The sequence below is a fragment of the Takifugu flavidus genome, chromosome 13 (genome assembly GCF_003711565.1).
Source record: "Takifugu flavidus isolate HTHZ2018 chromosome 13, ASM371156v2, whole genome shotgun sequence".
Classification (NCBI taxonomy): domain Eukaryota; kingdom Metazoa; phylum Chordata; class Actinopteri; order Tetraodontiformes; family Tetraodontidae; genus Takifugu; species Takifugu flavidus.
Window position 1 is genome coordinate 10,180,597 of NC_079532.1, and position 17,469 is coordinate 10,198,065.

At 58.4% G+C, this 17,469-nt stretch overlaps 3 protein-coding genes across 3 annotated transcripts; 2 read left to right on the top strand and 1 right to left on the bottom strand.

Moving 5' to 3' along the window:
- Positions 1-247: 247 nt before the first annotated feature.
- Positions 248-4,722, top strand: st3gal2 (ST3 beta-galactoside alpha-2,3-sialyltransferase 2; the record flags this gene model as incomplete). Its single annotated transcript, XM_057052641.1, has 7 exons — positions 248-775; positions 1,775-1,834; positions 2,193-2,326; positions 2,846-3,025; positions 3,093-3,138; positions 3,225-3,344; positions 3,451-4,722. Coding segments are annotated over 7 exons (1,242 nt in total), but the record flags the coding sequence as incomplete, so codon positions are not given.
- A 1,276-nt stretch (positions 4,723-5,998) lies between these two features.
- On the bottom strand, positions 5,999-13,345 carry aars1 (alanyl-tRNA synthetase 1). The gene is made up of 19 exons (XM_057052824.1): positions 13,187-13,345; positions 12,102-12,259; positions 11,835-12,023; positions 11,397-11,734; positions 11,121-11,265; positions 10,841-10,986; positions 10,645-10,753; positions 10,402-10,552; positions 10,203-10,327; positions 9,820-9,964; positions 9,564-9,742; positions 9,318-9,431; positions 9,044-9,250; positions 8,786-8,970; positions 8,560-8,668; positions 8,356-8,469; positions 8,090-8,296; positions 6,693-6,806; positions 5,999-6,627 (listed from the first exon to the last, which is right to left on the bottom strand). The coding sequence occupies exons 2-19, from the start codon at positions 12,243-12,245 to the stop codon at positions 6,448-6,450; spliced, it is 2,901 nt and encodes a 966-aa protein (XP_056908804.1). The 5' UTR covers positions 12,246-12,259; positions 13,187-13,345; the 3' UTR covers positions 5,999-6,447.
- A 366-nt stretch (positions 13,346-13,711) lies between these two features.
- exosc6 (exosome component 6) lies at positions 13,712-15,305 on the top strand. Its single transcript, XM_057052832.1, has 2 exons — positions 13,712-14,058; positions 14,193-15,305. The coding sequence occupies exons 1-2, from the start codon at positions 13,781-13,783 to the stop codon at positions 14,737-14,739; spliced, it is 825 nt and encodes a 274-aa protein (XP_056908812.1). The 5' UTR covers positions 13,712-13,780; the 3' UTR covers positions 14,740-15,305.
- The last annotated feature ends 2,164 nt before the right edge of the window (positions 15,306-17,469 follow it).

A 17,469-nucleotide genomic window follows, 5' to 3' on the forward strand; every position in this document is an offset into this window, starting at 1 on the left:
CGAGGACGGGGACGAGGACGGGGACGGGGACGGGGACGGGCGCTGCTGTGAGGACGCGTGGGGGACGTCGGGACGCTGCACCTGAAGGACGGCAGCGGTGGTGCAGCCCGCTGTCGCCCCGCGTGTGCACGTGCACTTTCTGCTCCGTGGTCCGACTGGCCTGGTGGTCCGGTCGCAGCCTGGTGGGGGGGGTCCAGGCGTGGTCCACCACAGGACGTGCTGACGGGGACAGTGGCAGGTTTAGGGAGGGGCGGGAATATGGCCGTGGGGGGGCCGCGTCCCATCCTCCACCCTCTACCGGGAGAGACGGTGGGGCTGGGGGTCGTGGGGTGGGGGCCCGTCCAGGGATGTCTACAGGCTGTCTGAGCTCAGGGACTGGCCCCCCGGGGGGACGCCCGGTCCAGGGGGGGACGGCGTTGATAAGGGGAGCAAGGCCAGGTGCTCCTGCAGGGTCTGGGTGTTCCTGGTCTCGCTGACCCTGGTCTTCCTCACCTCGCTCTTCTTCTCCGTCTCGCTGCGCGGGGGCGTTGGGTTCAACTACCTGGAGGCGCCGGGGTGGGAGGAGTCGAGGCGCGTGAAGCTGGTGCCCAGCTACGCAGGTGCACGCCGCCCGTCTGCCGCCGCCAGCAGCCAGCAGAGGACCTGCGAGTGTCCTCGCTGCGTGGGCGACCCCGGCGCCTCCGACTGGTTCGACGAGAACTACGACCCCGACGTGTCTCCGGTCTGGACCAGGGACAACGGCCAGCTGCCTCCGGACGTCTACTACTGGTGGGTGGTAAGTATGCTCCTCTACTCACCCGTCCTGATCCACAGGTGCACCCCAGCGTCTGTGTCATCAGGGAGCTTCAGCTTTGAAGTTTGGGTTATTTCCTGTCCAGGTCGGCTTTGATGTAGCGACAGAGAGAATGTAATGAGCAGGTTGAGACACGTTTTTAGGTCTAAGAGGGACGTCCAGGCAGAGGAGGACGTCTCCGAACCGAGCCGGTCCTCCTCCTCCTCCTCCTCCTCCTCCATCATCATCATCATCATCATCATCATCATCATCATCATCATCATCATCATCATCATCATCATCATCATAACGAGAGGAATCTTTACGTTTGAATAAACGACGACCGGAGGCGCTCCGTCGCTCCACCCTGAGAAGATACGATGAAAGGAGGACCAGGACGTGGCCGGGACCAGGACCAGGAGGCGGTCGGGACCAGGACCAGGAGGCGGTCGGGACCAGGAGCTCCAGCCGTGCTGGTTCCCGGGGACCCGTGAGCCGGGCCAAAGCCTCCGGACAGAAGCGCTGGGATAAACATTTATAGGAATTCATCTCCTTTGGTTAAATCCTCTAATCCTTCATCAGGAAATCCAAATGATTACTGAGGGATTCTGCTATTGTCCTCTGATGAGGAGCCAGGACCCAGCTATGGATTTAATGCCCAGCTGCACTGCAGACGTCAGGGTCCAGGTCCAGGTCCAGGTCCTGGTCCTGGTCCTGGTCCTGGTCCTGGTCCTGGTCCTGGTCCAGGACCCTCCTGGGACCGGTCCAGGACTGGCGACCCCCTACTGGAGCGTCCTTGTCTTCTTAAAGAAAGTGTAAACAAGCTCCTGCACATCTGGAGAATCTCCGTGGAAACTCTCGCTCTCCGGGTCAGGGTCTCCGGGGACCCTGTTCCGTCCAGATGGGCCGGTCCTCCTCAGGTTCTGAGGAGAGGGTCAGGCTGTCGGTGTTCTGGTGCTGGGGTGTCGAGCTGCTGTCTGACCACGTCTCTCCTCACTGCAGATGCTGCAGCCCCAGTTCAAGCCCCACAGCATCCAGCAGGTCCTGCTCAAGCTCTTCCAGGTATCTCCTCCCTCTCAGGAACCTCCAGCAGAACTTTGGGTTCATGTGGACACTTCAGGGGCAGAAGATGAAATGATCCTTCAAATATTGATTGGTGACAGCTGCACCCTCAGCATAACAGGGGATCTGAGCTCTGGACCCACAGGGGCCCAGACCTGAACCTCCCAGGCCTCTGGTAGACCACCTGGGCTCGGAGGAACCCACCGGTTTCATCTTCCCCTGAACTGTTCACTCTGGCTGGGGGGTCCAAACCTTTGTAGACCGGTAGCTTAGCGAATGTGAGCCCGCGCTGCTAACGACGTCACTTCCTGTTTAGCAGGAACTCCGCTGGGTTGATCTGATGTTGTGGCTGTTTCAGGTGGTCCCAGGAAGGTCGCCCTACGGCTCCTGGGACCCGGGACGCTGTCTGCGCTGTGCTGTTGTGGGCAACTCCGGGAACCTGCGGGGGGCCGGATACGGAGCCACCATCGATGGGCACAACTACATCATGAGGTATGAGGGTGGACCAGAACCTGGAGCTAAAGGTGAGGCCCAGAACGTTACTGTGACCTTACCTTTACCTTCTGACGCCACAGCAGCGGCTCCACAGAACTAAAGCTGCTTCTTCTCTGCTGGACCTCAGAACCAGGTACCAGAGTCACCCGCGTCCTTTAAACCGGACTCGTGAAAGTAAAACCTTAAACTGGAGCGCTGCTCCTCCGGGGTCAGGGATGGTCTCGCTGGGCCAGAAGCCCATGAAGCGGGTCGAACCTGAACTGCTCTGAGTCCGGCCTGTCGGCCTTCAGAACCATTTGTTCAGTCTCACGTTCTGGACTGTAGGTCCCTCAAAGGTCCGTTTAGGAGCCTCCTGAGCCAGACTGCTCCACCTCACCTCTCCACGTCCTTTAGCTCCGACCCCAAACAGCTTCTTTTCTGCACTTTCAGCCTTTTTCCCGTAAATACCAGAATCCAGAGTGTTTTCCAGAAGGTTCCTGGTGTCCCAGTAGCACCAACACCCCTGTTGATTCCCAGGATCAACTTGGCTCCGACCGTGGGCTTCGAAGAGGACGCGGGCAGCCACACCACTCATCACTTCATGTACCCGGAGAGCGCCAAGAACCTGGCGGCCAACGTCAGCTTCGTTCTGGTCCCCTTCAAGACGCTGGACCTGGTGTGGATCACCAGCGCTCTGTCCACGGGTCAGATCCGATTGTAAGGACTCAGGTCAGCGCTCAGTCCGGCCTCCCTGCAGCACCACTAACCCCCCTCTCCCCCCCAGCACCTACGCTCCGGTCAAGCAGTTCCTGCGGGTGGACAAGGACAAGGTGCCTCCTCAGCTCCATCCTGAAGGCTTTGATGGGCCGGATTGGACGGCGCCGTTTGACGTCTCTCATCTGTGTCCACCCCGCAGGTCCAGATCTTCAACCCTGCGTTCTTCAAATACGTGCACGACCGCTGGACCAGACACCACGGGCGCTACCCGTCCACCGGCATGCTGGTGCTGTTCTTCGCCCTGCACGTCTGCGATGAGGTCGGTCTCCACTCTGAAGCTCATCCAGCAGTCCTGGTTCCTAGTACTGGTTCCTGGTACTGGTTCCTGACACTGGTTCCTAACTGGGCCCACTGCTGTCCTCCAGGTCAATGTCTTCGGCTTTGGGGCGGACGGCCGTGGGAACTGGCACCACTACTGGGAGCAGAACCGCTACTCTGGAGAATTCCGGAAGACCGGCGTCCACGATGCGGACTACGAAGCCCAGATCATCCAGCGGCTGGCCAAGGCCGGCAAGATCACCGTGTTCCCTGGGAAGTAACCAGCGGCCCGTGAGGATCGGAGCCTCCGGTGCTGGTTCCTGTCCTCGCCATCACGCCGCCTCTCATCATTTAGAGGTCGCCAACGACCCCGGTGGCCAGTGGAGATGAGCCCGTCGCCATGGAGACTGCCAACGCCCTTCAGCATCAAACAGGACCCCAGGAGCTCCGAGTCTCCCAGAGGTGACCCACAATGCATTTCACCTCTGGAGCATCGGCGATGGTGCTCACGTCTGAGCGGCGTCCAGACGTTGGCAGGACCGGACCTTCAGAAAGGGGACGTCCCAGACGGGTCAGTGTTGGCCTCGGATCAGACGGACTGGGATGGAGCACAGACTTCAGCTTCTGGTCTTTGGCCACTCCCGTCTGTCCCTGATCCCGTTGTAGCTTCAGGACAGGCTGGACCCAAACCAGGACCACGTCCAATTAGCAAGAGTGTTTCGGGTCTTCTGAACTATTCTGGGGTCTTTCACACCGAGATGGTCTTTTTGTAGTTTTTGATCCTGCAGGACTCTTGCAGAACCTTCAGAACCAGTGTCTTCAACGGGTGAAACCGGTCCAGTGGGACCAGGAACCAGGAGTGCAGCTGCTGGGACCTGGTGATGCAGAGGAACAACGGGACACCAAACCAGGGAAAGAAAATGTTTCAGAACTTGAACTGGGGCAACCTTAAAAGGTCAGGTGGGAGGGGCTTGAGACATGGATCATATGGACCAACCCCCTCCCATTATAACCTTAAAAGGTCAGGTGGGAGGGGCTTGAGACATGGCTCATATGGACCCACCCCCTCCCATTATAACCTTAAAAGGTCAGGTGGGAGGGGCTTGAGACATGGATCATATGGACCAACCCCCTCCCATTATAACCTTAAAAGGTCAGGTGGGAGGGGCTTGAGACATGGATCATATGACCAAGCCCCTCCTACTATAACCTTAAAAGGCCAGGTGGGAGGGGCTTGATGCTTGTTTCCATGGCGATGGGTTAGCAGCACAAATGCTGGAACCTCAGAAGTTTGTCCAACCCGATGGAGGATCCCAGCAGGGATGTTATTACCTGCCGTCTTCATGTGTCGTAACACTGTAATTACACATCAGTCTTCACCTGCGTCTATAGAATGTTGTGGACTAGTGAGACCACACGGACACACACCTGCTCTGGTGCTGGTCCAGCAGAACCAGAACCAGAGCAGCTTCCTCACCTGCTGATTACATTTGGGTTTGGTGAGGAGCTGTGCCTTTATAGCTGCACACACACACACACACACACACACACACACACACACACACACACACCAACACACACCACACACACACACCTACAGACAGCTACACACACACACACACAGAGCTACACACACACACACACAGAGCTACACACACAGCTACACACACACACACACACACAGAGCTACACACACAGCTACACACACACACACACACACAGCTACACACACACACACACACACAGCTACACACACACACCTACAGACACACACACAGCTACACACAGCTACACACACACACACACCTACAGACAGCTACACACAGAGCTACACACACACACAGCTACACACACACACACACACACACACTACAGACAGCTACACACATAGCTACACACACACACACAGCTACACACACACACAGAGCTACACACACAGACACACACACAGCTACACACACACCTACACACCTACACACACACAGCTACACACACACACACATAGCTACAGACACACACAGCTACACACACACACACAGCTACACACACACACTCTCTCTCTCTGCCTTCTGCTCTGTTTCCCAGCTGAACTGAAGCAGCTCAAACTGTCAGAAGCTTCTAGATTTGTGGAGACGGAACATTCCCGACGTTCCGTGGCTGGCTGCAGGCAGCGTGGGGGCGTCCCAACACCGCCGGCGTCCTCACGTCCTGGGACGCCTCCCCTGACCCGACTCACCCGCGCTGAGGTTGCAGCCGCAGCGCCTCCACGTACTGCTCCATGCTAACACATGCTAACGCAGCGTTAGCTTTGCATTAACCAACGCTGGGAACTGGGAATGATAAACTGGGAGCAGCTGTGTGAAGGCAGGATGCTCTTCAGGACCTGAACTAGCTTCACACACATCAGTCTAACGCTTGTAGCTTCTGTTAGCAGCAGCTCGATGAACTAGCCTGCTAACGTGTTCCGGAGGAGCTGGAGGAGCTGGATGGGAATCGTCTGTTTCCCTGGGTTGGAACCACTGGTGGAAGGAGTGAAACATGTCTGTGATCCCACTTTGTATCTTCTGTATTGAGTAAAAGCTTCGTGAAAGACAAAGTTGAAGTTGTTCCTGCCGGTTCCTCGAGCATCAGGTGGGGGTAAAGAACAGGCCTGGGCCGGGACCACCATCTTTATTCCAGTTCAACAACGTACATGAAACAGCGACAGTTCTCCACATGAAGCTAACACATTATTCTGGAGTCGCGAGGGACAGGGAGACGATTCTGTGAGGGGAGCGGTGATTAAAGAGTTACAGCTCGAACCCGTCCAATCAGACCCTCCAGAGGCTCAACGGCTTTGAGCCAGAATCCAACATGTGATTTAACTTTTCGTAGCTGAGCTGAAAACAAGACAGATGTTTGAGGAGAGCAGCCTTTGATCCCAGAAGCTCCGCCCTCGGAGCAGCTGGAACCCATAGTGAGGACCTAAAGTGATGAGCAGAACCTCCCAAACATGCAGAAGTGAAGGGGCCTCCTCACAGTGGACGGCTCATTGTTACTGGATGCTCACTGGGGCACCTCTACTATCCCCCCCCACAGAAGATTCCCAAACCCGCTCCCTCCTTTCAGTTCTCTCCCAGCTTCATGCGAGCGAAGCGGTCGGCCACCTGCAGCGCCTCCTGCAGGCCCTGAGGGTTCTTCCCAGTCGCCTGAGCCGACATGTCCTTGCCGCCTCCTTTTCCATCCAGGAGGGGGCACAACTCCTGGACCCACTCGCTGGCCTTCAGGCCACGGCTGGCCACTTCCTGCGGGGGGGGGGGGCAGGTTAGACACGTCGACAGCGAGGGAACAGAGGAGAGCAGCTTCCTACCTGAGGGACCTGGCACAGGCAGGTGACCTTGCCAGCGTCAGGGTCTACGGTGAAGAGCATGGCGGCCGTCTGAGGAGACTGAGACTTGAGCAGCTTCAGCGACTCGTTCAGAGCCTGAAAGGGGAGAAACAGGAAGCAGAGAGAGTCTCGTGACCCGGGTCCTGATGCAGCCTCTGCAGAGACAGGCTCCGCCCCCAACTGAACCCTCCAGAGACAGGCTCCGCCCCCGACAGTGAACCCTCCAGAGACAGGCTCCGCCCCCGACACTGAACCCTCCAGAGACAGGCTCCGCCCCTGACAGCAAACCCTGCAGAGACAGGCTCCGCCCCCGACACTGAACCCTCCAGAGACAGGCTCCGCCCCCGACACTGAACCCTCCAGAGACAGGCTCCGCCCCTGACATAAAGCCTCCAGAGACAGGCTCCGCCCCCGACACTGAACCCTCCAGAGACAGGCTCCGCCCCTGACATTAAAGCCTCCAGAGACAGGCTCCGCCCCCGACACTGAACCCTCAGAGACAGGCTCCGCCCCCGACAGCGAACCCTCCAGAGACAGGCTCCGCCCCCAACATTAAACCCTCCAGAGACAGGCTCCGCCCCTGACATTAAAGCCTCCAGAGACAGGCTCCGCCCCTGACAGCAAACCCTGCAGAGACAGGCTCCGCCCCCGACACTGAACCCTCCAGAGACAGGCTCCGCCCCCGACACTGAACCCTCCAGAGACAGGCTCCGCCCCTGACAGCAAACCCTGCAGAGACAGGCTCCGCCCCCGACACTGAACCCTCCAGAGACAGGCTCCGCCCCGACACTGAACCCTCCAGAGACAGGCTCCGCCCCTGACATTAAAGCCTCCAGAGACAGGCCGCCCCCGACACTGAACCCTCCAGAGACAGGCTCCGCCCCCGACACTGAACCCTCCAGAGACAGGCTCCGCCCCTGACATTAAAGCCTCCAGAGACAGGCTCCGCCCCCGACACTGAACCCTCCAGAGACAGCTCCGCCCCCGACAGCGAACCCTCCAGAGACAGGCTCCGCCCCCAACATTAAACCCTCCAGAGACAGGCTCCGCCTCCGACACTGAACCCTCCAGAGACAGGCTCCGCCCCTGACATTAAAGCCTCCAGAGACAGGCTCCGCCCCGACACTGAACCCTCCAGAGACAGGCTCCGCCCCCGACAGCGAACCCTCCAGAGACAGGCTCCGCCCCCGACAGTGAACCCTCCAGAGACAGGCTCCGCCCCCGACATTAAACCCTCCAGAGACAGGCTCCGCCCCAACAGTGAACCCTCCAGAGACAGGCTCCGCCCCCGACAGTGAACCCTCCCGTCTCTGGGCTCACGTGCACCTTTAGACCTGCTCCCGGAACACCTGGTTCCCCAGGAGACCCTCGTGGCTCACCTTTGCCGAGGCTCCAGTCTCCATCTCCATGATGAGCAGCGGCTGGTTGGGCTTGTTCTGGATCACCTCGCTGGTCTTTTCCAGGACCCTCTTTTGGATGTCGGCCTTGTAGCTCCGGTCCAGGTCATCCATCACCTTCTTCAGGCCCTTCACAGCTTCTCTCATCTCATCCTTGCGCCACTGGGAGATGACTGCGGTGCCTACGGACTGAAGAGGGACAGCTGGCACCAGAACCTTCCAGCAGGAGCGGCGCCAGAATCATTTACCTCCGTCATGTCGGCGATTTCTTTCTGGACGTCCTTGTTGGGGGCGGCCTGCTGCTGGACCTTGGCGCTCAGCGCAGACAGAGCCTGGTGCAGCGCCTCTGCCTTCCTCTGGGCCTGTGAGCAGCAGAACCGGGAGGGGGGAGAGAGGAGAGGTCAGCGAGGGGGGTGGGACAGGGTTCTGGACCCGGTGGGAACGCGGCCGACCTTCTGCGCTTCTCCCCCCGTCACAGCCACGATGCGGCGGATGCCCTTGGCGATGGCCTCCTCAGAAACGATGACAAACGGAGCGGCGTGAGCCGAGTTCTGCAGGTGGCTGCAGAAGAGACAGGACCGAGCTCAGCAGCGGAACCAGCACAGCCGGGTCGGGCCATTACAGAGGGCGGGAGCGGGGGGGGCGCCCCCGTGCTTCCACCCGTCCACAGTTACTCACGTTCCCCCACAAAACTCGATGGAGGTGAGCGACCCGGCGGTGCTGTCGGGGTCCTTCAGCAGCTCCTCCACGGGGATGCCGATGGACACCACTCGGACCGGGTCGGGGTAGGTCTCGTCAAACACCGCGCGCAGCCCCTGAATGGCCTTGGCCTGAGCTAGAGGGGCGTCCAGGGCGTACACCGTCTGGGGGGGGCAGAACCAGGACCAGGTCAGCGTTGGTGCTGGGAGACAGCTGCACGCACGCCGCTCCACTGACCTTGGCTTCCTTTATCAGGGCGCACGCGATCTCCTCGGTCCGCCGCACCTCGCCCGTGCTCAGCGCCCCTTTAGCCGTGAAGTCGAAGCGCAGGCGGTCGGGGGCCACCAGGGAGCCCCTCTGGTCCGCCTCCCCCAGAACTCCCCGCAGAGCAAAGTTGAGGATGTGCGTGGCCGTGTGGTTGCTCATGACCAGGCGCCGGCGAGCCTGAGGACACACGAGGCTCAGCCCCCAAGGAACGTTCACGCCGACCATGCAGAGGACGTGTCCTCACCTCGTCCACATGTAAGGTCACTTGGTCTCCCAGCTTCAGCGTCCCGTAGACCGTCCCCACGTGGAGGACATACCCCCCCCGGACCTGGGTGTTCTTCACCGTGAACTCCATCCTCTGGGAGAAACAGGAGAAACATGAGCGCTGTGCTCGCCACGCTAAAGCGGCGCCACGCTCAAGCGGCGCCACGCTCAAGCGGCGCCACGCTCAAGCGGCGCCACGCTCAAGCGGCGCCACGCTCACACTTACGTCTCCGGTGCTGTCGTCCTCTCGGACCATGAACCCCTCGTCGAACGTCTGCCCCCCCTGCTCTGCGTAGAAGGACGTCTGGTCCAGCAGCACGCCGCACTCCTGCCCCGAGCTCACCTCAGTGCAGAAGGTGCGGTCCCGACGCAGGGCCAGCACAGTGGCGGAGGCCGGCTGGAACTCTGCGCACGTACATGCGCACGCACGGTGAGAACAGCGCAAAAAGGAGGTGAAGAAGAAGGACTGAGCAGACACCCACCGTACTGGCCCCGCTCGTCTGAGGAGTATCGGTACTTGAGAGAGTCGTCTGTGGCGGCCACGCCTTTGGTGCGCAGCTCTTCAATGGCATAAATGTCCAACATGATGTGGTCCTCGTCCCCGGCACCCTTCCCCTGGGACTTTAACTACGCACACACACGCACGCACACACACACACACACGCACACACACACACACACGCACACACACACACACACACACACACACACACACCAGCACTTGCAGGTCTGCTCAACTGTCGCTCTAATTTATGCAACATTCTTCACAAAGCTACTGTCAAGGACGCCCTGGGGGACAGGGGCGGAGCATTCCCGTGCACACAGATGTACACCAGGTATTTATGAGCCAAGACTCAGCGCCCACCTGTGCCGCCTTCTTCTCTTCCTCAAAAGCAGCCAGGTCCACGTTCAGGCCTTTCTCCTCGGCGATGAGGGAGGTCAGGTCCAGAGGGAACCCGTAGGTGTCGTACAGCAGCCACGCAGTGTCACCTGCACGGTGCACAAACAGGTGTGAGGCTGAAAAAGCAGGTGCAGCGTTGGTGAGAGACCAGGAGGACATTTACCTGGGACGGTCTTTGACTCTCCCAGACTGATGATCTTCCGGTCGAGGATCCGGCGCCCTCTGCTGAGCGTTTTCAGGAACTGCACTTCCTCCTCGTTAATGACGTCCTTCACCATTTCCGGGTCTTTTCTCAACTCTGGGAAGGCGTCACCCTGGAAGGACGAGTGGGTCCAGAGGTGAGGGCTCCAGCGGAGGCCGGGGGGCTACACGAGGCCACACACACAAATCATTTTGAAGAGCTCACCAGAGATTTGACCACCACGTCGACCAATGAGGCAAAGAATCCTCTCTGAGCTCCCAGCTTCTCGTGGGAGTAGCGGACGGCCCGGCGCAGGATCCTCCTCAACACATATCTAAATGTGACCAAAGACCAAATCTTAAACAGGGGCTTCAAAAGCCGCCAGGATAAGGACATTCCTCCCGAGCCGAGTCGGCCTCACCCTCTTCCCGTGTTGTCAGGCCGACCGCCATCCGACAGGGCGATGGTGAGGGTGCGTGCGTGGTCGGCCAGGACGCGGTAGGCCATGTCGATGCCGTCCACGTCCTCAGCACCTACTTTCCCAGTGTAGGGCCGAGCACCTGTCCCCTGAAACAAAGACAGGTGTGAGTAAAGCCCGTCCCAGAGTGGGCCTGGACCCCCCAGGAAGCTGCTCCAGCTGGACTGGAACTGCTGTCTGAGGGGGGCCAAGCTTCCACAGCTCAGTAACCAGCTGGTCCCACCTGCTGAATGGCTTCGAAGTAGGGCAGGAAGAGGTCCGTGTCGTAGTTGGACATCTTGTTCTGCAGGACGGACACCAGCCGCTCCAGGCCCATCCCCGTGTCGATGCTCTTCTTAGGCAGAGGCTTCAGGACGCTTTCAGACTCTCTACAGAGGGAGGGGCAGAAGAGTCAGGCTCCACCGACAGATCCCTCAGAGGCGGTGCTGGATGGACACCACTGAGCGTTGAGGGGGCCCCCTTCCACTAAAGGGCCACAGGCACAAGCAGCTTCCGTTACCTGTTGAACTGGATGAACACCAGGTTCCAGATCTCCAGGACATTGGGGTCGTCCATGTTGACCAGGTGAGACGCGTCCCTCCCTCCGATGCGATCGTAGTGGATCTCGCTGCAGGGGCCGCAGGGCCCGGTGTCGCCCATTTCCCAGAAGTTGTCCTTCATGCTGCCGGGCAGGATGCGAGCCTCGTCCATTCCCAGATCGATCCAGAGCTGTTTGCACTCCAGGTCGGCCTCCAGGCCCGCCTCCTCGCTACCGCCAAAGTAGGTGACATAAAGACGGTCTATGGAAATCCCGAACTCCTGAGTCAGGAGCTCCAAGGCCATCTTACAGGCCAGTTGCTGCACAGGTGGAGGACAAAAGGTGGAGAAGACAACGGTGTCAGTACGACCGGTGGGTTCAGAGCTCCGTGGGACCATCAAGGTTCTGTGGGTCCGGCACCTTGAAGTAGTCGCCGAAGGACCAGGACCCCAGCATCTCGAAGAAGGTGTGATGGTAGACGTCTTTGCCCACATCGTCCAGGTCATTGTGTTTGCCTCCTGCACGGATGCACTTCTGGGTGTTGGCGGCACGCCGCAGCTTGGCCATGGGGTGGGACGGGTCGATGGTGTTGAGGAAGATGGGCTTGAACTAATCAGAGCGCACAAGAGGCCGGTCAGGGCTGCGTTCAGGGGAGCGTTTGCTCCGGCAGGTCACACGCGCTCTCACCTGGTTCATGCCCGCATTGGCGAACAGCAGCGTGGGGTCATCCAGCGGCACGGTGGCCGACGAGTGCACGTAGCTGTGCTCGTGACGGAGGAAGAAGTCGATGAACTTCTGGCGGATCTGAGCTGCAGTCAAAGTGGAATCCATTCTGAATCAGGCCTCTGGAGACAAGAGAAAGCAGAGCGGCGTCAGGCGGCAGGTCGGGGAACTGGTTTTGCCACCAACTGGGTCCAGTGGAGCGCTGCGGGACACGGTTCAGACGAGCCAGGAGCAACCGCCACAGGGCTGAACCCTGTGCTCTCCAGCTGCTTTGTGACGTGCAAAAGAGGCGGTTGTGCCTGCAGCGTTGGGGCCGCCATTAGGGGCTGTTTGGACACGCGGGCTCTCAGGGCTTTTCTTCAGCTCCTCCAGCGCAGCGACAACACCTGTTTTAGCTACTTACCTGGTGCTCATCCACCCCCGACGGAGAAGCAGCGAGGCCCTGATCCAACAGTTCAGGGGTGCTACGGAGGAGCACTGACCACCAGCACCGACACAGCTTCAGCAAATTAAAAAGCAACAAAGCTGAATTCCTCTCGGGGGAGCGTGATCAGGAAGGAAGGCCCATCTGATGCCCTCAGCTCCCCGGGGCCACCACAGCCCGTAAACAGCCCCCATCCCCATCCTGACTACGGCAGCACCATGCTGGCAACCACGGCGCTGCGGCTGCTGCTGGGATGGAAACCAGCTGGAGAAAACCGCGCATATAAACCGTTGATTAAAGAAATGTAACAATATCTGTACTAGTATAAGAACTGAGCATCCTGCACATGCAGTCTGTCCAATAGGGGAGGTTGGCTGGACCAAAGCTGTCAAAGCGCTGCTCGACACCCGCATCCAGAGGTGGACGTGGTCGAACCTACCTGCTCAAGCTGACAGCGCTCCCAACACCTGGAGAGCCCGTCCAGGTGTATCCTGGACCAGGCGTTAGCCGGGTAGGCTAGCTACCGCTCTCACACAGACAAACACACGCACACTTTACACACAACGGTGCCTAAAACGCTAGGACGCGGCGGGACACGCAGCAGCCAGGCCGGCCGAATACTCACAGAAATCGCCTTTTTGCCAGAACGACGCTCCGAAGACTCCTTTGGAACTCCTTTTAACTCACGCTGCTCGACCGACAGACCAAGTGCTCTCTGAGCGCTTGGACACGCCCACAGACCACCTGATTGGTCTAGACGCGCCTCTGCAGCCGCGATCGTGCATTCCTATTGGTCGATCTTGGTGCCACTCATTTCCCGGCCCGCCACTTTAATGGCCCCGATTCTTCGGCTGATGCAATGGAAAAGGCCGATGTCACTGTTTGATTTTATTGTATTTTCTTAATTAACAGGCGAGATTATCCATTCGTCGCCAACAGGTGTTTGTAACCTATTAATTCGTGATATTCCCTAGTCATATTCATTTGATTTGTGTCCCAACTGCATCGTTTGGCGCCCTTTCGACAATCTGTGATTTTGAGACGCAATCTCGTGAATTAATATCTGCTAATGTCGCAAATCTTCGAATGAGCGGTTTGTTTTCACCGATGCGGTTTCCTTAAGGGCCACGCAATCGCGGAACCCCTTTCCCGCTTATTTCTGTTTCTTGGGGGACACATTTCGGCGTTGCGCTGCTCAGTTCCGGTTAGTGTGGACGCCATGCCGACGGATACCAAACGTGTCCGCGGGCCGGACGTCTCCCAGAGCCCGTCGCTGTTTGTGTGCCAGCCAGCGGACGGTGTGTCCCCGCAGGGCCCGAGAGCCGACGGCCGGCGGCGGGACCAGGTGGACGTGCGGCCGGTGTTTGTCCGGTGCGGCCTGGTGAGCCAGGCTAAAGGCTCCGCGTACATCGAGGCTGGAAACACCAAGCTGATGTGCTGCGTTTACGGCCCCAGAGAAACAGAAAGGAAAGACGAGACCGACATGAAATGTGGAAGGCACGTACCTTTATTCACTTCTATGAATAAATGTGCATGTGTTTTGGATGTGCGCGGCCCAGGCGTCTTTATGAACTTGTGTGACGGTACCAGACTTGATGATGTGTTTGACGCCTGTTTCCGGTTCTGTCCAGACTGACCACTGACATGCGCTTTGCTCCGTTTTCCTGCCCGGAGAGAGGATCCTGGATTCAGGGAAGCCAGGAGAAGGATTTTTCCACCATGCTGCAGGAGAGTCTGCAGCCCGCCGTGCGCCTTCACAAGTATCCCCGCTCCCAGATCGAGGTCAACATGATGGTTCTGGAGAACAGTGGTTCGGTTCTGGCCCACGCCATCACCTGTGCTTCTCTGGCACTGGCAGATGCTGGGATTGAAATGTATGACCTGGTGTTGGGATGCTCCCTCCGTCAGAACGGTGCCTCTTACGTGGCCGATCCGACCTACGCGGAGGAAAACGACCGGGGTCCGGACCAGAGCCGGAACCAGGGCAGCCTGACGGTGGCGTTCCTCCCCAGCCTCAACCAGATCTCTGGACTGCAGTCAGACGGAGAAATGTCGGAGGACACGCTGACGGCCGGGGTGCGGACCTGCATCGAGGGCTGTTATAAACTGTACCCGCTGGTCCAGCAGGTGCTGAGCAGGTGTGTGAGCAGGGCCGCCTGTGCACCGCCCCCCCGCTGAGCACCGCCCCCCCGCTGAGCACCGCCCCCCCGCTGTGCACCGCCCCCCCGCAGAGCACCGCCCCCCCGCTGAGCACCGCCCCCCCGCTGAGCACCTGTGGTGCAACCAGTCCGCCATTAAACTGTGTTCCTCGTTAGTCGTTCTGGATTGTTTCCACATTCTCTGAATACCACACACACACACACACACACACACACACACACACACACACACACACGGTGTGGAGCTCAGACTTCCTGGGGGGGGGGGGTGTTGCTGCATGACCTCCCGTGTTTGGGTGGAAACGACTGAGAACAACAACATAAAACACCACAGTGTGACTCTGACGTGTCTATGAGACAGTGGGGGCTCGTTCTGAGGGGCTCGGTTCTTGTCAGGTCCGTTACGGCCTGCGAACCTTTGAGCTGGAGCTTGTTCAGACCCGAACACTAGAGGGCGCCACTTCACTAGAGGGCAGCTCAGCATGACGCCCCGCGGCTGCGTTGAGACTCATTCATTTGTAGTGATTTTTTAAAGGGGACATGGAAATAATAAATGTTGAAAATAATAAAGGTTAAAATGTTAAACATTAACGACCAGTGATGGTGACGACGGTGACGCGCTCGTAGGGAGGGTTTCCTGGAGGATCTCCCAGACCAGGATCAGAGCATCAGCCAGTTCCTTGGTGGTCTGTGATGGAGCGGGGAGACCATGAACCAGCAGGGCTTCAGAAAACTGGCAGGGGATCCTGTTGGTCCCCCCCAGCAGTCTGAGCCTGCAGAACAACAGCAGAACAGCAGCAGAACAGCAACAGAACAGCAGTAGAACAGCAGCAGAACAGTAACAGAACAGCAGCAGAACAACAACAGAACAGCAGCAGAACAGCTGGATGATGAACAAGAAAGTTCTAGAAGGCTCCAGCAGCAGAGGAGCAGGTGGAACAGGTGGACCAGGTGCACCTGAGGACCTGGGACCAGGATCAGATGGTGACATGGTTGAGTGGAGCTTCACGGTCGTCCTCACCTCATTCAGCCATGAGAGGAAATGGACCTGAACTGAACGTCCTCCACCTCAGCCTCATGTGACCCCACCAGGGAAGTTATGGCGTCCCACCAGCTCCTGTCCTGGGACCAGTCACCCACCAGCTCCTGTCCTGGGACCAGTCACCCACCAGCTCCTGTCCTGGGACCAGTCACCCGTGACAGGCCTCTTCCTGCCACCACCTGTGGTGCACCTGTGGCCTTTCACACAGGTTGGACATCAGGCTGAGATGTTTGACCACGAGTCCATCGGCTCCAGACGGGAGGTTACTGTCATTTAATCATGACTCTAATCGGTTCATTTGGAATTAGCTTTGCTATCGCTAATCAAAGATAACTTGTCTTATCAAATCTGATCAGCACATTCCTCCTCCTCCATGTGCCACTGCTAGTGTGTTACACCTGTACAGAGCCGGACGGATCCTGCCCCCCCACCAGACCCGAGCCAGGCGGATCCTGCACCCCCACCAGACCCGAGCCAGGCGGATCCTGCACCCCCACCAGACCCGAGCCGGACGGATCCTGCACCCCCACCAGACCCGAGCCAGGCGGATCCTGCACCCCCACCAGACCCGAGCCGGACGGATCCTGCACCCCCACCAGACCCAGGCCGGACGGATCCTGCCCCCCCACCAGACCCGAGCCAGGCGGATCCTGCACCCCCACCAGACCCGAGCCGGGCGGATCCTGCACCCCCACCAGACCCGAGCGGACGGATCCTGCCCCCCCACCAGACCCGAGCCAGGCGGATCCTGCCCCCCCACCAGACCCGAGGGAGAAGCAGCTAGAACAGGCATGGGCAAACTACGGCCCGGGGGCCACACGCGGCCCGTTAAACGTTTTAATCCGGCCCGCCAAACTTGAAAAATTAAATGAATAAACCTTGTTAATGTTAAATTTTCACTGCAATTCTGGTGTTTTCCCACTAGAAAAAAGACAGTCAGGAGGAGAGTGATGGTGATATCCTGAAGGATAACAGAACTTTCAGTGCTTTAAAATAGAAATGGTTATTAATTTTTTTTAAAAAGGCACATTTTATTCATTGGATTTTAAGTGTTTTAAGACTCATTCCAAAGTCAGATATTTTGTTGTAATGCTTCTCTTCATTTTCATTTGAAATTAAAGCACATGTTTTCTCCATATCCCAAGATGTGTATTTTTTCTCCAATGAGGTGAGGTTACCAAAGCACTCCATCCATCCATCTGCTCCTGGTCCGGCCCCTTTGTCAAATGTTAGAACTTATTGTGGCCCACGAATCAAAATGTTTGCCCACCCCTGAGCTAGAAGATAATGGAAAAAGGAGCGAGTGTTTTGTCCTCTCAGAGGAAGTGGGAGGACAGTCACACGCGTGTTTACGGGTTTGGAAAAAGGGAAGCAGGGAACGACAGGAAGTGGCACCTGTGTGCTGCTGTGCTGCGCGTCTCCGGGGGGGTGCGGAGCGGAGCGGCGCCGCTCAGGCGTGCGTCACTGCTGACACCTTGGTGCGATTCGAGGGTGGAGGTGAACTCCTGAAACAGGACCGTCCCAGCATTCCACAGGGCAGCATCACTTCCTGTCTGCAAGCACAAGGGGTCGCGACCTGTTGTCCACAGTGAAGCGTCTGTGGACGTTCCTGGCAGGGTCGAGACCTCTATGAGTGATGGAGACGGCGAGCGTGCGTGCAGACGTCCAGGAGGAGCCTGGATCTGGATCTGGATCTGGATCTGAGAC